General features: G+C 41.4%; 2 protein-coding genes across 10 annotated transcripts in view; one reads left to right on the top strand and one right to left on the bottom strand.

Moving 5' to 3' along the window:
- The window catches only part of prickle2b (prickle homolog 2b), a 70,646-nt gene extending 66,494 nt beyond the window's left edge, over positions 1 to 4,152 (top strand). For all 8 annotated transcript variants that reach the window (XM_064304933.1, XM_064304939.1, XM_064304932.1 and 5 more), the window contains 3 exons: positions 44 to 230; positions 1,086 to 1,937; positions 2,523 to 4,152. In XM_064304933.1, coding sequence (XP_064161003.1) covers positions 44 to 230; positions 1,086 to 1,937; positions 2,523 to 3,376 — 1,893 coding nt within the window. In that variant the 3' untranslated portion in view covers positions 3,377 to 4,152. The remainder of the gene's footprint in view (positions 1 to 43; positions 231 to 1,085; positions 1,938 to 2,522) is intronic.
- Positions 4,153 to 15,278: 11,126 nt separating this feature from the next.
- On the bottom strand, positions 15,279 to 21,566 carry slc2a9l1 (solute carrier family 2 member 9, like 1). Of its 2 annotated transcripts, XM_064306431.1 has the most exons (12): positions 21,299 to 21,566; positions 20,680 to 20,775; positions 20,377 to 20,537; positions 19,888 to 20,012; positions 19,220 to 19,349; positions 18,893 to 19,041; positions 18,411 to 18,598; positions 17,424 to 17,534; positions 17,180 to 17,281; positions 16,714 to 16,789; positions 16,313 to 16,440; positions 15,279 to 15,791 (listed from the first exon to the last, which is right to left on the bottom strand). In XM_064306431.1, the coding sequence occupies exons 1-12, from the start codon at positions 21,344 to 21,346 to the stop codon at positions 15,609 to 15,611; spliced, it is 1,497 nt and encodes a 498-aa protein (XP_064162501.1). In that variant the 5' UTR covers positions 21,347 to 21,566; the 3' UTR covers positions 15,279 to 15,608. The 2 variants fall into 2 exon arrangements, with proteins under 2 accessions (XP_064162501.1, XP_064162502.1); XM_064306432.1 differs by lacking the exon at positions 19,888 to 20,012 and having other exon boundaries at positions 21,299 to 21,565.
- Between the last annotated feature and the right edge of the window lie 21 nt (positions 21,567 to 21,587).

The raw sequence follows: 21,587 nt of genomic DNA, 5'->3' as shown, positions 1-21,587 counted from the left end.
AGGCCCGCCCGGTGATTAACGACGGGTCCTCTGTTTCCCGTAGATCATCTTCGCCGACGAGTGCACGGAGGCGGAGGGGCGGCACTGGCACATGAAGCACTTCTGCTGCTTCGAGTGCGAGACGGTGCTGGGGGGCCAGCGCTACATCATGAAGGAGGGCCGGCCCTACTGCTGCGGCTGCTTCGAGTCCCTGTACGCCGAGTACTGCGACTCGTGCGGGGAGCACATCGGTACGGCCCCATTCATCAACAGCCCGCCCCTTAACGCCCTCGACGCTGTGCGCCAGAGCACGCTTCCAAAGTAGGACAAACCTGTGTTACGCAGTGGGTTTTCAACAGCAATTACAGCGATGAGAGAAGCTCGCAGGGCTTAAAGCTGAGTAAGGCGCTAAGCATGGGTATCAAATTATACTACAGATGCTTACAGAGTTTTGGTCCTGAAGGGGAAGTGTACCTATACGGCTTGCTAATTTAACACATTTTTTGGGGGGGAAAAAATTCTAGCTGCCACGCAACTAACAGTCTTTTGTAGGCATAGTGGAATGGCCTCCAGTGAGAGTTATACGGCTGTGTTTTGGCAGATCAGCAAAGAAATATTTAGGCCGTAATTATTTGTTACACGGGACACAAAGTATTTCAGTAAGGTCATTATAAATTGAAACTGTAAGAAAACATGTTGGATCCAGATGGGAGCCATTAAGGAGGGCTATTTTCCCTGAGACTGCAGAACAGTTAGAATGCAATGTATTCCCAGATCAGTAAGTATACCTTAAACTCACAGGAACTAGGTATAATCAGAGATAATGTCCTGTATTTTTTCTCAGGTAATTTTTGTTCAAAAATCTATAAATCCCATTAAGAATAAAATGAGGAAGCTGCAAAATTTAATCAGTATTTTAATGAATATTCTTAAAGGAAATCAAATCCTCTCACGTTCTTCTTTGCTTTTAATTCCAAATCATATCAGAATCATATCAACATATGCCATGTGTTCAGTATTCAGTTAGGTGTGCGGTTTGGTTCTGCACTGTGTTTGTTGTAATGATCCGTTTTGCTCACTTGCCTTCATGTTTGGCGCTGTTGCAGGTATAGACCAGGGTCAGATGACCTATGACGGGCAGCACTGGCATGCTACAGAGTCCTGCTTCTGCTGCGCTCGCTGCAAGAAGTCTCTGCTGGGACGTCCCTTCCTGCCCAAGCAGGGTCAGATCTTCTGCTCGCGCTCCTGCAGCGTGGGCGAGGACCCCAACGGCTCCGACTCCTCCGACTCGGCCTTCCAGAGCGCCCGCTCCCGCGAGTCCCGCCGCAGCGCCAAGATCGGCAAGAACGGCGGCAAGGCCGAGGCGTGCCAGTCGGTGCCGCTGCTGGCCGCGCCGGGCCGCTTCTCGGCCGACGTCGACCCGCTGTCCCTCCAGATGGACCTGCTGAGCCTGTCCAGCCAGGCCCCGAGCCTGACCCGCGAGCCCCAGGCCTGGAAGAGCCAGGGCGAGCTGTACGGGTACGAGGGCCGGGCCGAGGCCGCGCCCAGCCCCCTGCAGCTCCTCAGCCAGTGCAACGTGAGGACGGCCTACAGCCCCACGCAGGGCCCCGCCATCCCGCCGGACCCCAGGGCCAAAGAGCCCGGCGGCGGGAAGAGGCCTACCATGGCCGCCCTGAAGGGACACTCCTTAAACGAGAACTGGTTCCACCAGGGCCAGGACGACTACTTCCCCCCCAAGCTGCAGACGCAGGGGAGCTTCAACGAGGTGGCCCACAACGGCTTCGCCGACAAGCGCTCGGTCAGCCTGCACGTGTTCCAGAGGGACAGCCGGGACGTGGCCCCCCAGCGCGGCCGCTCCAGGAACCCCATCAGCGCACTTAGCTTCACCGAGCAGCTCACCCCCCTGGAGCAGACGCCCCGCGGCTCCATGGAGTCTCTGGCCCTGTCCAACGCAACAGGTGCGTTCACCATCCCCCGCCCCATGACCCGCATGCTTGTAAATGCCTGCTTTTTACTTTTTGCATGAAGCAGATCTAGTGAGTTCCTTTTTGGTGGCATCCATTCAGTTATCCACTGTAATACAGAATTTTATTGTGGATAAACAAAATAATTAGAAAAAATATTGTGTTATGTTGGGAGCGGTGACACAAAGTCAAGTGTGATCTGTTTTTCCTTATTCCGTGTCCGATTGTCACAAAGGAAAAAGCTTGTTTTATCAGAGATACCATGTGCTTTGGACAAAAGAACATTTTTTACCAGAAAATTAGATTTGAGATTCTGCCTGCAGTGCAGCAAAATTTTATCTTGACAGTCATAGCTGTGAAGACAGAATGTTCTTAATGAATATGTATTTCAGTTCTGCTAACTGCTCTGGTTGATTTTTAATTTAGTTTACCAAGTTGCTATATGTACAGCAGCATCTATAGTTGAACACACGGTAAGATGGCAATTTAAAAGGTAATTTTATGGCAGTTTTCACAGATGGCAGTGCTAATTTCTGCTAATATTGGTTGCCAGTAAAGCTAATGATCTCTGTGTTGTAGGAACGTCGGCGGACGGTGGCACGAAACGGCAGGAGCACTTGTCCCGGTTTTCCATGCCGGATTTGAGCAAGGACTCCGGAATGAACGTTTCGGAGAAGAGCAACATGGGGACCCTGAACTCCTCGGTCCAGTTCCGCAGCACGGAGTCCCTGCGGAGCCTGAACTCGGTGCAGCCGTACGGGGACCTGGAGCGGGCAGTGCCTCTCAAGTACCCACTGCAGTACCGCGAGTCCCCCGCCATGGCGCACCGGCAGCAGGGCTTCGCCTACCAGGAGGAGGACCGCCTCAGCCTGGCGGGCGGCGGCGGTAACGCCCGGCTGGCCCCCATGAGCGAGAGGACTCGCCGACGGGCCGGGGGCCTGGAGGAGCCCCGCCGGAGGCACCACCACCACCGCTCCCGCCGGTCCCGCCGCTCCCGCTCGGAGAACGCGCTGCACCTGGCCGCCGAGCGCCGCCCCCACGCGCAGGACCGCCCCCACCTGCACGCCCGCGAGGACTACGACCAGTTCCCCCCGCCCCGGGGCGCCAGGGACCCGTTCGGGGGCGGCAGGTTCAGGCAGGACCCCTACCGCCCGTGCCCGCGGACCACCTCCGACCTCACCCTCCAAAACCCCATGAGCCACCGCCCGGGCCCGTACGCCTGGGACGACTACGAGGACGAGCGCTGCTCCACCTGCTCCTCCTCCTCCGAGTCGGACGACGAGGGCTACTTCCTGGGGGAGCCCATCCCCCGGCCCGTGCAGCTGCGCTACCTGACCAGCGAGGAGCTCCTGCACAAGTACAGCTCCGCGGGGCTCGGGGGCCAGCTGCACACCCGCAAGCGCAGGAAAAGCAAGAACTGCATCATCTCTTAGCAAATGGCCATGGAGAATGTGCCCACTCCCTTATTAGGAGAGCCTGTGAACATTTCCACCAGGAGAGGCCACCCCTGGACTTGGGGAGCTGCAGGGTATGCCGTTTTTCTTTCATTGTTACTCAGCACTTAATGGATCAGTCAAAGCAGTTGGTAAATTACATAGCACACCTCATCTGCTTTCTTGGGTCAGAATTAGTTGCTGATTTTCAGGTAAAAATAAAAACCAGCAGACCCTGGCACTCCAGGGCTAGTGTTGGCCATCCTTAGTTTGTACTCTGCAGTTAAAGCCACAACTTGGAATTGCTTTTAGTAACGTAAGGTTTTACCCGTGAGCAATATACAATAAGGTAACCCATTGACAGCGCAAAATGTTGCATGTTTTTTTCCCCATTAACTGTTTTAGTTTTAACCTGAGTATATGTCCATTAGCTCATGTCTTGCACTCCACCTAACTGCCAACATCCTAATCAGTGCCGTTGTACAATCACAATATTTGTTACCCTCTCAAGCTCAGTAAAGTTCAGTATGGTTCTGCTCTTTTTGCGATGTGGGTTTTAGTACTTAACCATTTAATTCGGTTCTTTAAAATGTATATAAATAAGTTCACTAAGTTAAGGATGTAATGGTGTAAATATTATGTAAATGAGGTCCCACATATTTTTATATTTTGTATCGATAGAACCATTCATGTATTATAAAATGTAGAAATAGGAACGCATGCCCGTTTATTTGCTGATCTTGTCTTGCGTTGTAATTAAAGAGTATTTCAATGAACATTTCAACATGATTGCTTCATTTGTGGGATTGCCTTGCTAGATATTGGGATTTTTCTGTTTTTTTTTTCTAGGTTCACATTCTCAGTTGCTCAGTTCATGAAATCACAAAAATAATTGGAGCTTAGAGGGTAACACCTGAGCTATGACACACCATTTTAATAGCAATTACAGAGATAATAGCTGGCCATTTGCAGCTGTACAGTTCATTTGCAAGATGCCAGACTGTTGACCAGCAGAGGGCAGGTGATTGGCTGCTTGGCGTATGCACGACCCGCTGATCGCAGCGTGGGTTATTTCCCCCAGGGGATGCTTGATTGCGCCATGAATACTCAAATGGAGCCATTTGGGAAATGCCACTTTGCTCTCAGTAACAGCTGAGCGGTTGGAGCTCTTTTTATTTTAAGCATTAGAAATCACTTGTGCTACATAAGTGAAATCTATCAAACGGTGTCTATGGTGTAAATAATTAACATGTTGAGATAATTGGTGAGTTTGGAATGTACGCATTCCAATGCGCACGGATACTTTCCTGTGACCTAATAAATTAGGAACGACTATGAAATTAAACTGTTAATTTCATACTTACTTTGCTGTTATGGCACGCAAATGTTATCTTTATTGGGGTGCACGTCTGATGGTTGTGGGGTTCGGGGAATCCCTCTTTGTAAAATTCTGGAGGACAGTGCCTCTGAAAACGTAATGCTGTTGAGGAGGAGCTTTGTCCCTGCATCACTGTCTCCAAAGAAATGAATACAGAAAAAACTTTCAGTCTTGATTTAGTAGCTCTGGTATTGATCTAGCACACAGTTCTTCTCTTGGGGGTGTTAGCAGATGAAATTCATTTGAAACTCATCTGTTTCCAAGGCATTTTGTAGCCCCAAGTCAAGTTTTTATTTTGTTGGATTTTCGTTATGTTTTTTCCTTCAGACACTAATGTGTGTGATTAAATTGCTTATTCAAATAGGCTCTAATTCACAGGACCTGTTTGGTACAGAAAAGAAACTGGAGATTGTATTTTTTAAATGAAGTGCAGCCAAGTCTGTAACATATATGTTTTTAAAGGTACATTTTTGTCCCTAATTTAGAATGATCAGTTGTGCTTTCCCAGAACAGATGTGCCTCCCACACCCCATGCAAGGACCACTTGAAGCCTGCAAACTCAACTGCAAGCCAGTAACAATTTTGCAGTCTGCAGGCTATGCAGCACTACAGGACAGCTAATACAAATCAATGGAAAACCTTATGTCTCGCTGACAGCAGCTGTGGTGAGAGCTATTTTATCAGATGAGGCAAAACCATGAAACTGTGTATGTATAAAACATTACAGCAAGTCATAAGTATAATACATTGAATTAAAACGGTATTAAATTAGGCAATGCAATGTTATTATCTGAGTTAACAGCTGACTTCCATTGAAAAATACTGCAAAACCATAAAAAACCTATTTCACAGCATAGTATTCTATAACGCAAACTCATGCTTTTTTCAAGTGAATGTGTTGTGTAAAATACAAGACAATAAGATGGAATGCATGGATGACCTGCATGAAGAAGGACTATGCCTGGAGTTACGCTCCTCGATAAACTTCTCCATGGTTTCCACACAATGCACGCTTATATTCCTCAGGTTTTTCCTCAAGAAAGACCGAATTGGTTGATCCAGCAACAGGTCCTTGGCGATGAGCATTCTTGCTAAAAGTTCCAAAGGCATGGGCTTGCCTCTACACCAGTGCAGTTAAGATAAGATAAATTTTAAAAAAGCTTGCACCTTCCAAGTGATTCAATGATCAACCAATATTAATCCACATGAGGCTGTTGAACAGTAACATGAATGTACTTTTTAAAATCCAGGTCCTGACCACATCACTATAATGTAATCCTACAGTAACAGCCTCATCTTGTGCACAGGGTTTAAAACAGAACAGTTTATTTTATATATTCTCTCCTTGTCTGTTGTTAATGTTCTGAATGTCTTATGCTCTGTGAATCATTATGATAGCCTGCAAATGAATATAATGTTAAGAAGCTAAGTACAGGTAAAATTAAGTCAGGATACATAATTGTTATGCTGTACATAGAATAACCTCCTCTTGATGATAGTTGAAAATGCCTTCACCTTGCATATTATCTGCCAGTGGTGTTGTGTGGAGGTGTGTTATGATTTCCAACAAATTGTTTGATGTTCCTGTTTTTTTTCTGATTTATTTAATTATTTTAATTTTTAATTACTCCATGATATTCACAGTGGCAGTAAATCATTTAACTCATAGAAACACATGATAAAAGTGCTTTTAGTTCAATGTCCTGTAACTGCTGTTCAGGTTGGATTGGTGTGCCAAGTTATGTTCATCGTTGCCATCCGTGATGGTGGTGTATTTTAAATTATAGAATAGTTAATGAGAAACAGGATTGTCATGACAACAGACAAAAGAAATAGTGTTTATGTAAGTAGAGCTATTCAACAAATGCATATTAGTCATGGTTTTTCTGGCTCAGTCTTGGTGCTACCTTGATATATATTTATTTCACAAGCAGTAGTATGCTCAGATGTATAAGAAACATATGCAAAATATAAGTTTTGTGAGAAAGGATGTCTATTTGAAAATGTACAGTTTTGTATTGATAGCACCAAGTCGTTCTAAGTTGTTCTGTATGAGGGCGAAAGTGGAGCCTTTACAGAAATTCTGGAAGATGCCTGAAAGCCATAATTACCAGTCCTTCAGAGCACTGCACCAAATTACAGCTCAGTGCAGATGGACTAAAATAGCCTGATTCAATTATTTACAAATGAGGAATGCTGGTATGTTATCGGCTGAGGGCTCGAGGTATGTGAATGAGAAACGCGTGAGCACAGGACATGCTGACTCGCAGTCTGCCCGGTGTCATGTGTGTTCAATTACTGCCGAGAGGATTAGCACCGGACCAGCCCCCTGCCCACACTGGACAAAAACCATTTATTAACTCATATCTGACCTTTAGCATTTACAGGGAGAAGGATTTATGGATGTAATAACAAAAAGAAGAAAGAAAAACACTGACAGGTTGAGATTTGATTTACTGACTTGCTCCACATTTTTCTTTTCTAAATTCAATGCTTTCACCTTGCTATTGATATTGAGCAAGAGCTACCAAGAACTTTCTTTGAGCAGTTTGTGATCCATAGGCCAGGAACATCTGATGTCTTTGTCTTAAACCGTACATAATCCTCAGACATACGGATGGTAAGGGATGGGGATTTCCTAATTCCTAATTTCTTCACTAATGGAAAAGGTCTGCGTGTGCCACTTCTCTGAAGTTATCATGTTAATTATGTGTGACTGTAAGCCCCTCTTTGGGTTTATCTCAATCTGCAAAGATACCTCCCACCTATACTTTCTACCAAAGCCCAGCTCTACCTTCTGCTCTTGCTCTGTCTTCTTCACATATAAGGAAGACGGAGACGTCGAAGCATCAGTTCTACCCTGTTCATTTAAACAGTGTACAGCTCCAGTGTTCCTTCCATCTAGCTTGAGATGTCTTGTAAGCAAACTGAGATGCATGCTGAGACCAGTGTATTGGAGGGAGGGAAAAAATTGTGTGTCATCTGTGTAGGAGTAATTAAGGCAGACAATAAGAGGAGATGAAAGACCCAAGAGACTTGGCATTGAGAGAGAAGTGGAGAAGGCCAAAGACTGACCTATGGCAGACAACTGAATCTTCAAACTGGGTTCCTCCCATGAAATCTGGAAGGAGTGACAGTCAGTGTTGGAAGCAATCTCATTGAGAGATGTGCCACAAATTCTTAAGGTAGTCATGGAAGACTGCAGGAGTTTGTGGTCAGCCATGTTAAAAGCTGCAGACGGATCAACTAAGATTAGAACAGAGGAGAGAGAAGCTGCCTTGCAGCATGGAGCTCACTGATTGCAAGAAGGGCAGCCTCTGTGAGTGATCAGCCCTGAAGTCAGTCTGGTGAGAAGGTTGTTCTGAGAGAGAAAAGGAGATAATTGGTTAAACACCATGCATTCAAGTGTTTTGGAGAGAAACAGAAGAAGAGAAACAGGACTGTAGTTCTGGATGACAGTGGGGTCAAGGGTGGGTTTCTTGAGTACTGGGAGTGGACAGGGTTGAGCTAATCAGAGAAGAGATGAATTGGAAGATGTCAAAAAAAGATGTAGAAGTGTCTGGGAGCAGGTAGTAGGATGGTAGGATAGTAGGAGTTGAGAAAGATCAGCATCTTTAAGAGGAGAGACGACAGAAAGAGGGTAGGGGTATTGAGTGAGCGGTGGGGGGGGGGTGGTGTCTGGAGAGGATTGGCTAAAATATATTAATATACTTTTAAACATTTAACATACATTTTTCAACAAGATTGCACAGAGAAAATCCATCTTAAGATTTTTCCATGCAAAGTGTAACATTTAGTTAAAAGCCAGATTGATTGTAAACAAATGCAATGGGTTTTATCAAAAATAAATAAATAAATAAAAATACCTGGAGTCTAAACACAGACACAATAATTCTTTGTTCCAGGCTTTTTATTTTGCCCGCAGTTTAGAGTTCATCCCACACAGTGTAAGGCCTGGTCCCAAACACCTCAATGTTCTCTGCTTCCAGAGTCCTGGTAGGCTATTCTCATCATTAAGAAGTCTGTGTTAAAACAATACTTCTCAGTGTCAGTGTGAAATTTAACATCCTTTAATTTTCCACCTATTCTTCTTGCTAGGCTGCCAGAACTCAGCCTGAAACAACTGTGTCCAACAGGATAAAACATCCTCTGTGCATAGAGTACCATTTTCCAGGTGTCATTATTTTTGTGTAATTGTGAAGAAATTACCACCGTTTAATTCATACATGCATATTATCTGGAGCATTCATATTTTAATTGGACCTATTTACAGTTCATAATCCATAGATCAAAAAAGCTCTGAGGCATTAAGTACTGTCACGCTGGGTATTTTTGAAACTCCCTTGCCAAGAGGCCCATCTGGTTCTCATGGATGTCATGTACCCAGCCGCCCTGCAGTAACTAATGACATTATCGAGCCCGGGTCTCCAGGGGGTCCCATCTGTGCGCCACCTGCACCGCGTCGCGAGGCTACCTGCCCCCAGACCTCTCGCTCGCGGCGCCCCGTCGCCCACGGTAACCATGGAGATTAAAGGTACAAAAAAAAAGAGAACAGCGACGGTATGAAGGAATTCTCCTTGCCTGAATTATTTCATTATTTCATCCGCTCCTTTATGAGCCATACAGATTTAGGATTTATGAGCCGAGAGGAAATATTGACTGTTTATCCCTCTCCCTCTTGTAAATATTTTGTAAGCATTGTGAGTCTTTTCTGCCAAACACAACCTTTTGAATCATAAATACTTGACTGGTAGCCTCGCTCTCACGCTACATATGTAAAACACATCTTGGACAGAAAAGGTTTCAATCCTTTTTGTAATTCAAATCACCTCAAAGAGAATGGCAATTGTAGCAGACAGCTTCTAGCCATAACACTATCAGTTTATGAAATGCTGTGCTTTGTACATGTAGAACAACCGAACAGTACTTATAGGAGTAACCTGCGATTTTGTCCATATTAGTGACACCACTGGAAATCGCACTATAGACCATTGATAATTATTCAGTTTATTATTTAATAGGGGATGGCAGTTTGAAACCCACTGCTTTGGGCCACAAGGGCACTGAAACTCCTTCATTCTTTCCCTGCTCCTGAGGAGCTCATGATGGATAGACCACTTTAGCTCTCAGCGCTAAATGTGCTAGAGGACTTCTTTGATGCGCTCATTCCTGAACATGTTTTTCTTATTTTCAGTCTGCCTGACTCTCATTATGATTCCAATGAATCAGGCTGTTGTTTGTTCTTGTCCACGCTGCATTGTTCCCAGTGTGGTTAAATATGCTGTCTCCCATGCTCATGATAAAATGAAATATGCCCAAAATATCTTCACAGACTAACATGGCCTATAATATACATCTTATATACATATAAATGAAAACCCAGGTTGGTGCATGCATTGGCTATGGAGCTTTTAAACTGAATAAGATTAGGCAACTATATGATTCGTATGGCACATTTATGTAAATTTGATTTGCGTGAGCATGACCTATTTCCTTCAGGGTAGAAAATGGGAGATTCCTTTTTTAATACTGCAAGTGTTCTTGGTAAGCATTTATTTAAATATATGTATGTGTGTTATTTCATAATATATTGGTCAGGCAATATCCTCTAGGATGATACAGAGGTCATTTCCCAAATAGATATTCACCTCTCTTGTTTTTGGTTTGGTGAAAGCTCTTAAAGGCCCATTATTTTGCCTCTCTTTTAGAAGAACCCTTTAAAATCCACACTGGCTAAGCTCACCCAGAAAGGTTTGTGTCAGAAAGAGCTACACGTCCTACCCTCTTCAATCTCTTTTGAACCTCAGAGGAGTCTGCACAGCAAGGGGAAGCTCCTTTTTGTGAATGATACCCCCTTTCTGCAATTAAGTGAATTCAGTCACATGAAGATAACTATTTTTTAAAAAAAGGAGGCACAAAAAAGTGTTTTCACAGAGAAAATGCATTGTTGAATGCTACTGGATGACTTTCGCCTTCCTGCCTAGCTAACAAATATCAAAAAACTATTCTGCTGGCTGGCACAATCCTTTTAACTTGTGTAGCTGCAAAAGTAGAAATGAAGACTGTAAGATTTGTGTATTATTATTATTATTATTATTATTATTATTATTGAACTGAAGCATATGCACAGCTTCAGTACACTCATGACAGGTTACATGGGAATATTTATGTACAGGAAATTTAGCTGAGGTGCTACATTAAAAATGATACTGCACGCAGAAATATAATATTTTTAAGAATGAAGTACCACTGTATTTTTGCACCTTTCTCCTTACTCACAATACAGGTACTGCAGGAGAGCTAGTGCCAGCTGGAGAGCCGTGTCTGATGGATGCTGTTAGCCCGTAGGGGCGTTGAAGAAGAAACTAATGCAGCAGTAGCCTGAACCATTGCAGCCTTAAACACCATTGGTCCATGAAGGGACAAAGCTAAATTGTTCCCAGTCATAGCCACAGGCTCAGGTCATGCTGTATCAGTTATATGGCTCAACCTGTTGTCATAGAAAGCCTCTTTACTGACTGAGGCACTATGGAGGCCCAGTATCTACTGTATTGTAACTGTAAGCCTTAAAAGGCAAACATTATCAGCACCAGTAAATGCTGGAAATGACCTTGTATTCAGCTTAGTGCTTGAGTTGCCTATCCAAGACCCCCCTAATTATCATAGCTTTTAATTATCTCCCCTGTAATGCTCTTTCCATCTGTCCCATTCTTACCCCTACTTAATCAAAGTACTTCCTGTCTTCACCTTCCCACAACACAAGAAAAACACAGATTTCCTCAACACTGTTTTCTTTATTTTATCATTTTAACAAAATCAACCACTAATATATGGCCCACACACATACACACACACACATACACACAGGAAAGAAAAATACCCAAGAAGAGCAGCGTGGCCCACATTTCACCCCAAAAATCCATTAGGAAAAGGTTCCTAAGGCACATTTTCACTGCTGTGTAGAAAAGTGTTCATCTCAGTGATTTCTGTCTCCAGAAAAATCATAATAGTGCAGACTTACATAAAAATAAATAATAAAATATTTTTCAGAAGCATGTAGTCATTTGATAATAGTTTTTTTTATGTTACTGAACACTGTAATCAAGAATGATTCTTACTTAAAGGTTTGCAATAAAAAAAGCATTCTTTATCGCATTTTTCAGTAACATAAAATAATTATTAAAAAACGCAATTTGTTAATAGTCAATTGTTGTTTTTTATTTAAAAGGTTTGACTTTAAAAAAAAAGAATGCCATGTTTCCCTGGTAAATGGTTTACTTTATAAATACAGCGCAACTAGACCGGTACGTATGACCCCATAATAGCACCGGATACTGTGACACTTTCAGAATACTCTTATAAGTAGGACTTAAGAATACCTGTGGGGTCTGGGAAGTAAAGATCAGTCGAGGCCAGATCCCTTCAATCCAATCAAAGTAATCAAAGTAAATGCTGTGGCAGGTTGTGCCTGGAGTAGAGTCAGTCTGCTGGCAAGTGGAAACACCATTAATGACTCCAGTTTGGGAACTTATAATCAGGATCAAAGATATCATTTAATCCTAGTCATATAATACCTGACAGAGGACAACACGGGTGATAATAAATAGTCATTAAGACTGTGTTCCGACCCCATCCCCCATTGGCAGTGGAAATGTACATTTCACTTGTCTATCAGTGGTATGGTATGTGATATATGTGGAAACACAAACTACAGCAGGTTTCAAACACAAATAGATTTTTATAGGTATGTATTTTTCCCTACAGTCCATTTGGGGGCACATTTGCTTAAGCAATTATGCTTGACCTCCGGAGTGGCTCAGACTGTAAAAGTTCTGTCTCTGAGCACAGACTGAACCCTTAAGCTCAGGTTCGAGTCTAGACTATCTCATTAGCAGACTCATTGGCTTTATTCTGCTGGGGTTAAGTCAGCCAGAATTCTTCTGGTTACAGCTGCAAATGTGACCCCTGGTTGTTCACCAAGTGCCGGGCAGATAAAAGCTGTCACCAGTCAGACTTGTACCTCTCCTGCAATCAGCACTATTTCTCCTGTAGTACATTTTTTTGGCTTGTAGTGTGGAAAACTACTCACTGGCTCATGGGTAACAGTATGTGGATTGCATATGCTCATATTGAATTGAGTTTTACATGATAAGTGATTAGAAAGAGGATTATGTGTTGTTGCTGGATAACACAGATAGCTATAACGTGTAATGTGGACTACACAATATTCATGATCATTACATTTTATGGAAAAAATCAAGTCGATTTTATTTCCAAGTGTAAAACATGGTGTGTTTATTTTTTTTATTGATATCTATTCTGGCAATTAATAAATAAATGCTCACAGAATCTACAAACATGAAAAAAAATACATTGGTTGCAATTTACAAATCTGCCTCACAACATTTGACTACAGTGTTTCTATATATGGACAGAGCTGCTGCTTTTTACATGCGGTTGGCTCCAAGCCAAATCTTTCTGTCACAAAAGACCTCTGAGTCATCCACCATCTCCTGCAGTATGTACACAAGAAGGTACATCCGCTAGATCTGTAACGCAGTGTCAAAATGCTGCTCACCTATATGCAAAATATCTTTCAACCTGTACTGGAACAGTTTCAGGACAGAATGGCCTTGAAAAGGGCCTATGTGTGCCATATTTTTATTCTAACTTCTGTTTTATAGAAAAGGCATGCATCGTCTTCTGGAAAGCTTCTCTGAATTAGACATATTATTTGTGAATTTTACCAAATTACTCTTTCTGTCACTGTGGTGTAGCCTTTGTGGCAAGCAATACACCTAAAGAAATATTAAGTGTTTTACATGATACATATATTTGATATCTTATCTACTGACATTTTACAAGAAGTAAGGGTTTTCTGAGTTTATTTTATGCTTGGTCCATTTGTAACAGGCCTACTTATATTCTGATATAGATTAGCACTGCCATCTGGTGATAATCTGCTCTTATTGCACTGCCATTAAAAAGACCCAATTTGGGGAGTAAGTAAGAGTAAGAGGAAGACAGAGTAAGATAGAAGTGTTCACACACATACACTATTCAAGCACACCATCCCTATCAGCCAATGAATGCTATCACTGAATAGCTAGTGTTTTTCATCATATTTGACTGGATAGCCTGTAAGAGTGGGACACAGGGTGGTAACCTGTGTAACAAAAAACATGAAACCATGTCTTTGGAAGAAACACTTCTTCTTTATAAAACTTAAAAGGGTATATTACAATATTACATACATATTACAATTTGCAACATAGTATTCAATTGTACATCATTAACCATAACGTGCAGAATTATATTTCACTTTGTCTGTAGATGGACAGGGTTTCTGCTGCTTTGACTGCAGTGGGAAGCTCATTCTAGGGGGCCAGACCAGACAGGTTTCACACACCCAGACGTGACATAATACAGTGTGTTAGGTGTGTAGGCTCTAGCTGTCTGATAGGCTAGCATCAAGGTTTTGACTTTGATGTGAGCCGATGAGTCTACTGATCAGACGAGCAGCAGCATTCTGGATGAGCTGCAGAGGTAGGGTGGCCAGCAAGGAGGGAGTTGCAGGAGTCCAGACAGGGGATGATGAGTGCGACTGGACTGAGAGCTGGGATTCTGATGAAACAAGTGTATGCAGAGAACTTCTCTTCTTTCCAAAGGCATCAACAGATCACCCAGCCCTTATCCCTCAGAGAAGAGCTATCAGTCAGAACCCACACACACGTATTCACAAATCGACCCTCAGTCATGCAACATCTACTCATATGTCCATTTGTTTATTCCACCATCACCCTCTTCAACAGCAAACCAATAATTGCTCATTGAGCAGGTTCAGTTTGAGTGGCTTGATCCAAAGAGATTGTGCATGTTTCCAAAGTACTTCTAATGAATTTATTGTTCGTCTCTAATGGTTAATTTAAAGCATCAGATAATGAAGAGCCGTGGGAGTGATGCTGCACCTCATTCAGTCAAGATAACGTCAATCATTCTGCTTCTACCCTGCATATAGACTGCACATGGGACATAGTTAACTGCGGATGAAGCACTTCTGCCTTGTGCCTGGTGAGGACTGATAAGGAAGCTCTCAAAGACCCAACTCTAGCCATCTGGGAGCTTCCCACTGTACAGTTACATTCCCTAAGTTAATGGGGCTCACTCATGTTTGCGCTCTCACACAAGCACCAGCACGCACCCTGAAAAAAGAAAATTGAAACAGCATAATGTGATTCTGGAGAAAGAATCAAAGAAACAAAGAATCCAGTCTACACTGAATGAATAGTAAAATCATAAGTGATGAAGGAATGAAGAATTGATAATGGTTTTTTTAATTTAATCTCAGTGAGATTTATTTAATCTTTCATTTATTTTACATTATCAATACTGGTAGTCATGCATTTTTATTAAGGAAATATTATTGCAAGATAATATTTTAAATCAAGCAAGTAAACGAGTCATTAATATCTGACAAAATAAATTTCACACGAGAATATTTAATGAACAACAACTACAGAGCAGTAACCAAGAGGTTCGTTTAATGTGATAGTTTATGGGTCATTAAATATGATATTGTTAGAAGACATGTCCATAAGGTTAGCCAGAAGCCATTTCAAAGTGGAAACTAGATGTGTTCCAATTTCTGAAGAGAATGAACAGAGAGTTCAGGCATATAAGCTAAGAAAAATAGTCCTGAGAAAACCTGCATAACTTACAACACACTTGACTTTTAACTGACGTCTTTAATGCCAGAAGGCCCTTTAAATCAACCACTTCTTCATGCAGGGTAACACGATCAAACAGATGGCTTGTTCCTCTGTCACAGAAATACTGAACTAATTAAACTATGGTTTATAGCCTTGTTTCTACAATGTCTTTTCTTAATGAAGGCTTGCATATTTGGATTTTGTTGAATTCCTCTGATATTTCCAAGAGCGTTTTACCCTTTGTTTCAGGTACTAAGAAAAAGACAAACAGTCCAGCCACCAGAGGAACCCCAGAAAACAACACGAACGTGTAGGACTTCCATAATGTCTGCAAGAGAATGAAAAGACAGAACAGAATATGAGGTTTTTTTGTATTCAATACAATAGTGGGGTGAATAGCGACCAGACGAACAACATAAAAGGTTTATGAAAGCGTGTGATTATCCTTTGTTCTACCGGGGGGTAAAAACTTTGTAGATTTTGAGAAATGTGTTGTTTTAATTCTTAGAGAAATGCGCTGTGTTAATTAGAGCTCTGTGGTGTTTCACAGGGTGGATGACAGGAGTTTCATGCAAATGAGTAAAACTGAATAGCATAGTGGGCTGACAAAGAATGGAGTTTTAATTACAGTTTCTCAATATGGCATTCACAGGAGGATATTAACCCGTCATCCAAAAATACATAATGAGAGACTGGCTACATAACAGTGCATTCTAAAAATGCTTGGGTCTTTTCAATAGACTCGGTTTTAAATGTAACAATGCATTTGAAACTTCATATCTCCTATGCAGTTGCCAGAACTAAAAAAAAAAAACAACAGCTGTTTTTTCATGAGCACGCAAAACTCACAATTAGAAACGGGAAGGCCATTCCCATCACAGAGAACCCTAGCCAGCGCAGTATGCCGGCAAATACGAAAGCAGCAGGTCTTGAGGACTGGATGAATATCTCATGGGTTATAGATGGCAGAACACCCGCTGTGAGACAGAGAAAAAACAATTAGAGTATGCATCGCCATGACCAAGAACATAGCTGACCACTCACCTTATGTATAGCTCTCTTAAGTAAGTCAAAATTACACAAATAACAATGGAACCTGAAAGTAAAACTTTATTTAGTTGTTCTTTTTTTGGCAAGAACAATGTGGGGAAATAGAAGAAAGCAGTAAATGATCTACTGATAAACTGATCTACTGATAAAAGGGAATAAATAGTTACATATACACATATATAGTAGCTTGCAATACAAACCTGGTCCACCACCATAGAATATTACAAAAAGAAATATCAGGCCAAGTGTGCTATATGGAATCCAATAGCTGCTTTCCTAAAAAATATAAAATGTATTGATACACATGAATTATCAAAATAAAAAACTGAATGAGGTACTTTATATATGCAATAAGATCAGTTACCAATATCATGCAAGCCACCAGCCCTGCTAATGTTTTGTATTATCACAATCTTCTGTATATAGGCAAAGGAAGTCACATGATCTTTACAGGGCATGCAAATTACTAGGAACAAATACTAGCTCAGAGGCAAACTGTGTGAATTTAATTATAGTTCTGAAATAGAACTCTGACCAGGTCTGTCCTAAAAAGAACAGCCTTTTAAAACAAAAGTCTGCGCTGCATGGACAGATAATTCTCCCTCTGATGGTGGATTCAAGCACAGAGCACAGCACTCTAATTGGGAAAAAGCCAAGGACTTGTACCTTCAGGATCAGTGAGAGTGTGATTAATGCCATTATTACAGACATGGCCCCAAACCCTCCCCACAGCAAGGTTCTCCTCCCCACATTCTCAATGAAGAGTCCCTATGGAGACAGATTGCTGGTGTTACTGAGGACAGAGCCTCTCAGAAAAAGACTGTAGATCACTTACAACACTCCTGTAAATACAAAACCATACATACACACACATACACACACACACACACACACACATAAAAGGACTCACACATGCGATGGAGGTGAGGACCTCAGAAGCCCCCACACCCAGTGTCACATAACGGATTTTGTCTAGTGGAATGTTCATTTCCTGGAAGATGTTGAAGGAGAAGGCACTTATCTGGAGAAACACAAGCAGGAACTCACTCAGCCAATCTGCTCCTGTAAGGAGTTCAAAAAAGGTTTGTGTTTACACACGTGTATATGTGTATGACTGATGTGTGCATGTGTATGTTGGATTCTGTATGTTTTTAATGTAAATATGCTTCACTTCACTTCAATGGAATAAACAAAATAACACATTTTTTATATACAGTTATTTCAAAAAATACATATCACAAGTATTGGTACCCCTCTGATTAGTATATCTCTCACCACTGGTTACCTATATCAGCTTGTATCAAATTCAGAACCTTGGTTCGGGATATGCCCAATAGAACATAGTACAAGATAAAATGAAGGCACACTCCAGTAAATCTTCAAAAAATCATCAGACCCTACAGTCTGCTAACTTTGGGAATCTGGCCCCTCCCCCCTTGTGTACCTGCACTTCAAGCCAGGTCATGTCGCCTGTCTCTTCTGCAACCCCCTCCCACCTCACTGGTGGAAGGAGCTTCCTACCATGGTGTTCTGATGCAGACTGAAGACCCACCTCTCCTGCCTGTCTATACCCATCCTCTTATAGGTATAGCTGTGTAAATATATGCTAGTAGTGCAGTGGCATGTACATTTGTTTACAATAATAATAGTTGGTTTGCTCATTTAACTTCATACTTATCAGTGCCTTCTTGGTGATATCAAACTTTCGTATTCCTGAGACTAACCCCGATGTTCACCAATTCTGTATATCGCTCTGGATATCAGCATCTGCTAAGTGACTGTCATGAACACATACTGTATGTGATAGTGTGTGTTTGTGTGTGCGTGCGCGCGTGCATGTGTGTGTGTATGTGCACCCTCCTTTCCACAGTCAGAATAACAGAAGCATGGGCATTACAGCAGAGATGCCACTGAACTGGATGCCCATATTGATGGCCACCATGGTGATGAGCTGCCAGCGCACAGATCTGTCCCTCAGGAGCTCCAGGAGACTCAGGGAGCGCTGCCTCTTTATAGCGGCCTGTTCCGTCAACATCTCCTCAATCTCCGTCTTAAAGTCCCCCTGACCCCACAGGGTCTGAAGGGCTGCAAGCCAAACACAACAAGAAATAAAAATGTGTTACGTGCTGTATGAGAAACCACATTTACTTTTGTACAAGGCTAGTAACTAGTAGTACAGATATAGGTCATACATGTATACACATGTGCCACGTGACAGGAAACTAATCCACCACTTTGCCATCAATCTGGTGTAGCACAATATTGAGAACCAAGCAAATAAGAAATTCTACATAACTGGTGTTCCTTGACCGCTTTGAGAATGTGTAGTGATCTATTCTGTGTTAGAGGCTTCTCTGTAAATATAAAACCAGCCCTTACCGTCCCTGCACATTGCCTCGTTGTGTTTGTCTATTAATAAATATCTTGGGGCCTCAGGAAAGGACGGCAGCACAAGCAGCTGAACCACAGAGAAACATGCTGGGGCACAAAGCAGGATATTCCACAGCTCCTCATGCCCGAGAATTTCCCTGGGACACAAATTAAAATAGTAAGTCCATCTTGGAGTCTTCCCATTAGCAGCACAGCTTACTTCCGAATTCACGAAGCTAAGGTATCCACCTCAATTACGATTTGATTGTGAACACTACTCTAACTCTTTTTTGTAAAAAAAATATATTACAAATTACATCTGAAACTATACAGTACCTCAGACCAGCAAGTTGACCAGTGAGTTTACCAATGGAGATAAAGGTAGCTGCTGTCAATGTCACCATTCCTCTCAGTTTTTTAGGAGAACTCTCACCAAGGTATATGTTGTGGATATTTGCACCCAAACCTGGGGGGCAAGGGTTAAGAATAAGAGCTCATTCATTCTCTCATGATTACAAATAATAATAACAGTAATTCAGAACACAAATTAAATGATTAGAAATCATTTTTAAAGCTGTTTCATCTTTTGTGCAATTTAGTGAATTATCTGACAAGAAGTGCAATCCAATCAAAGCTATTATGAGACACACTGTAAAGTTCATTGTCATTTTTTTATGTTAGAATTTATAATAAGCATTGCCCATTCATTGAATTAAGCCACACTCCACCACTGCCTCCCCCCGCCCCCGCCCCCAACACACACACACACACACACACACACATGCAACCAAACACACACGCACATGCACACGCACACATACAAAGGGAAAAGGAAGTTAAAAAGTCAGAATTAGATTTGCAACAGTGAACATTGGTGTCAAAAGTTCATTTGTGAAACCATTATGTTTAGCATGAACTAAATGTGTAACATATTTGAAATAGCATGCAACGTTATCCCTCAGTGTGTATTCAGATATAAAACTAAATGTAAATAATATACAAACCTGAAGAAAATCCAAATAAGAACCGTGCAACCAGTACCATTTCAAAAGAGTTTGCACTCTTGCTTGTAAACATGGTTACTGCAGCTACAATACTGACCATGTTATTCCAGATCATGGCTTTCTTTCTATAATCAAGAAAAAGAAAATCTGTACTCTTTTTAATTAAGTGTGTTAAATAATTTTGGCATTGATGTCCATTGTATGATTATGCAACCTCATACCGCTGTGAAATAACTCAATGACAAAGCTATATATTTATCAATTTATTTGTAAGATTTTTGTTCATTATTATTATAATTATTATTATTATTAGAAACTCTGTTGATTATTCTGATAAATAAATTAAAATGTATTTTATTGATGAAAAATGTTATGTACACACAGCATTTTACATGTAATCCAAAGTCAATTATTTAATATTTTAGGATAGTAACCTAATATTATTGATAAAAACATAAATAACACGGAGAACATGCACGTGCCTCTCACCTTCCAAATTTGCCAGTAACGTGCCTAACGCTGATTGAGCCCAAAAGGCCCCCCACGGCATAAAGCGACACTATAGCTGACCAAATGAAGGTTACGGTCTCTGGCGCCATGGTCTCTCCATGCCGAATAAACCAACTTTCATTGATGAAATTCTTAATGTACTGTAAACAATAAACACACAAAATAAGAACCGCAGGGAAATAACTTGATTAAACGTATAGGTCCAAACGTATAGGTCAGATCAATATTTAAGACGTAGGTCAACCATTTTTATTTCATTTTTTTAAGCAAAGATTATCATACCGGCGAAGGGGAACTGGTAACTGTAACATGAAATCCATTTTGAAAGGATCCTCCAATTCCTAAAATTATTATGAAGGCTAATGCTCTCCCACGGACCTGAAAATGAAACAACTGGTTCAAAATGTATGGAATTGGGCTACGGGTTTCGGGTTTCGGGTTAACGATCCTGTAAACCACAGCATTTCATTACAATCATTTTGCATATGCTCTTAACCAGAGAGATTTAACATGAGAAGCATAACCTCAGACTAGCGAGTAAAGATGCAACATCACTAAAGCACCAGTGGAAGTTATGATAAACAAGACAATTTTAAATATAAAAAGAGATTATACAAGCCTTTCTTTATTATGAACGGATTCTAGAAAAATGTTACAAAATTTAAAAATGAAAATAAATGCGGCTGCTTATTAAAGTGTTTATTTTTAGTCTAAAAAATTGTTTTATATTATTTATTATTTTGTCAATGTCTCAGCAATGAACGGTAATTTGTAATTTGGTTCAATGCATGATATCTGTTAATCTTATCATTTGCATTTACGATGCGTAAAGATATAGTATATATTTTGAAGTTTACATTAGCCAATATGTAACTCTGCATATACAGTAATTATTTCCTACCAGTTGCTTCAGTGAAGTTTCCATTTTTGTTTGTGCTTCCACACACATTTGTCAGACAGTTCACGTATGATGACAAAGCAAAATGCTCTGTTAGGCATTATAAGGAATAAGATGAATTATTAAAGCAACACTGGGTAACTGATTCTGTCAATCTACGCAGAATGCGCAGCACTTCTTCGAATATATTAATGAGATTAGCTCATACTACATTCACATTATTAACTATGAGCAGATATCATGGAATGGGCGACCACGTGCACTGTTCGAAGTTGATATTTTCAAGGCATTA

This window comes from Anguilla rostrata, chromosome 13 (genome assembly GCF_018555375.3).
Source record: "Anguilla rostrata isolate EN2019 chromosome 13, ASM1855537v3, whole genome shotgun sequence".
NCBI classification, from domain to species: domain Eukaryota; kingdom Metazoa; phylum Chordata; class Actinopteri; order Anguilliformes; family Anguillidae; genus Anguilla; species Anguilla rostrata.
This window is presented reverse-complemented; position numbering and strand designations above follow the sequence as displayed.

Excerpts from the sequence above, each read along its gene's own strand:
- slc2a9l1 (XM_064306431.1), bottom strand. The coding sequence starts at position 21,346 with ATGTGTGTGGAAGCACAAACAAAAATGGAAACTTCACTGAAGCAACTG. Across the intron at positions 20,776-21,298 it reads AAACTTCACTGAAGCAACTG|GTCCGTGGGAGAGCATTAGC; the intron begins GTAGGAAATAAT and ends TTTCATTTTCAG. Across the intron at positions 20,013-20,376 it reads GTTACTGGCAAATTTGGAAG|AAAGAAAGCCATGATCTGGA; the intron begins GTGAGAGGCACG and ends TCTTGATTATAG.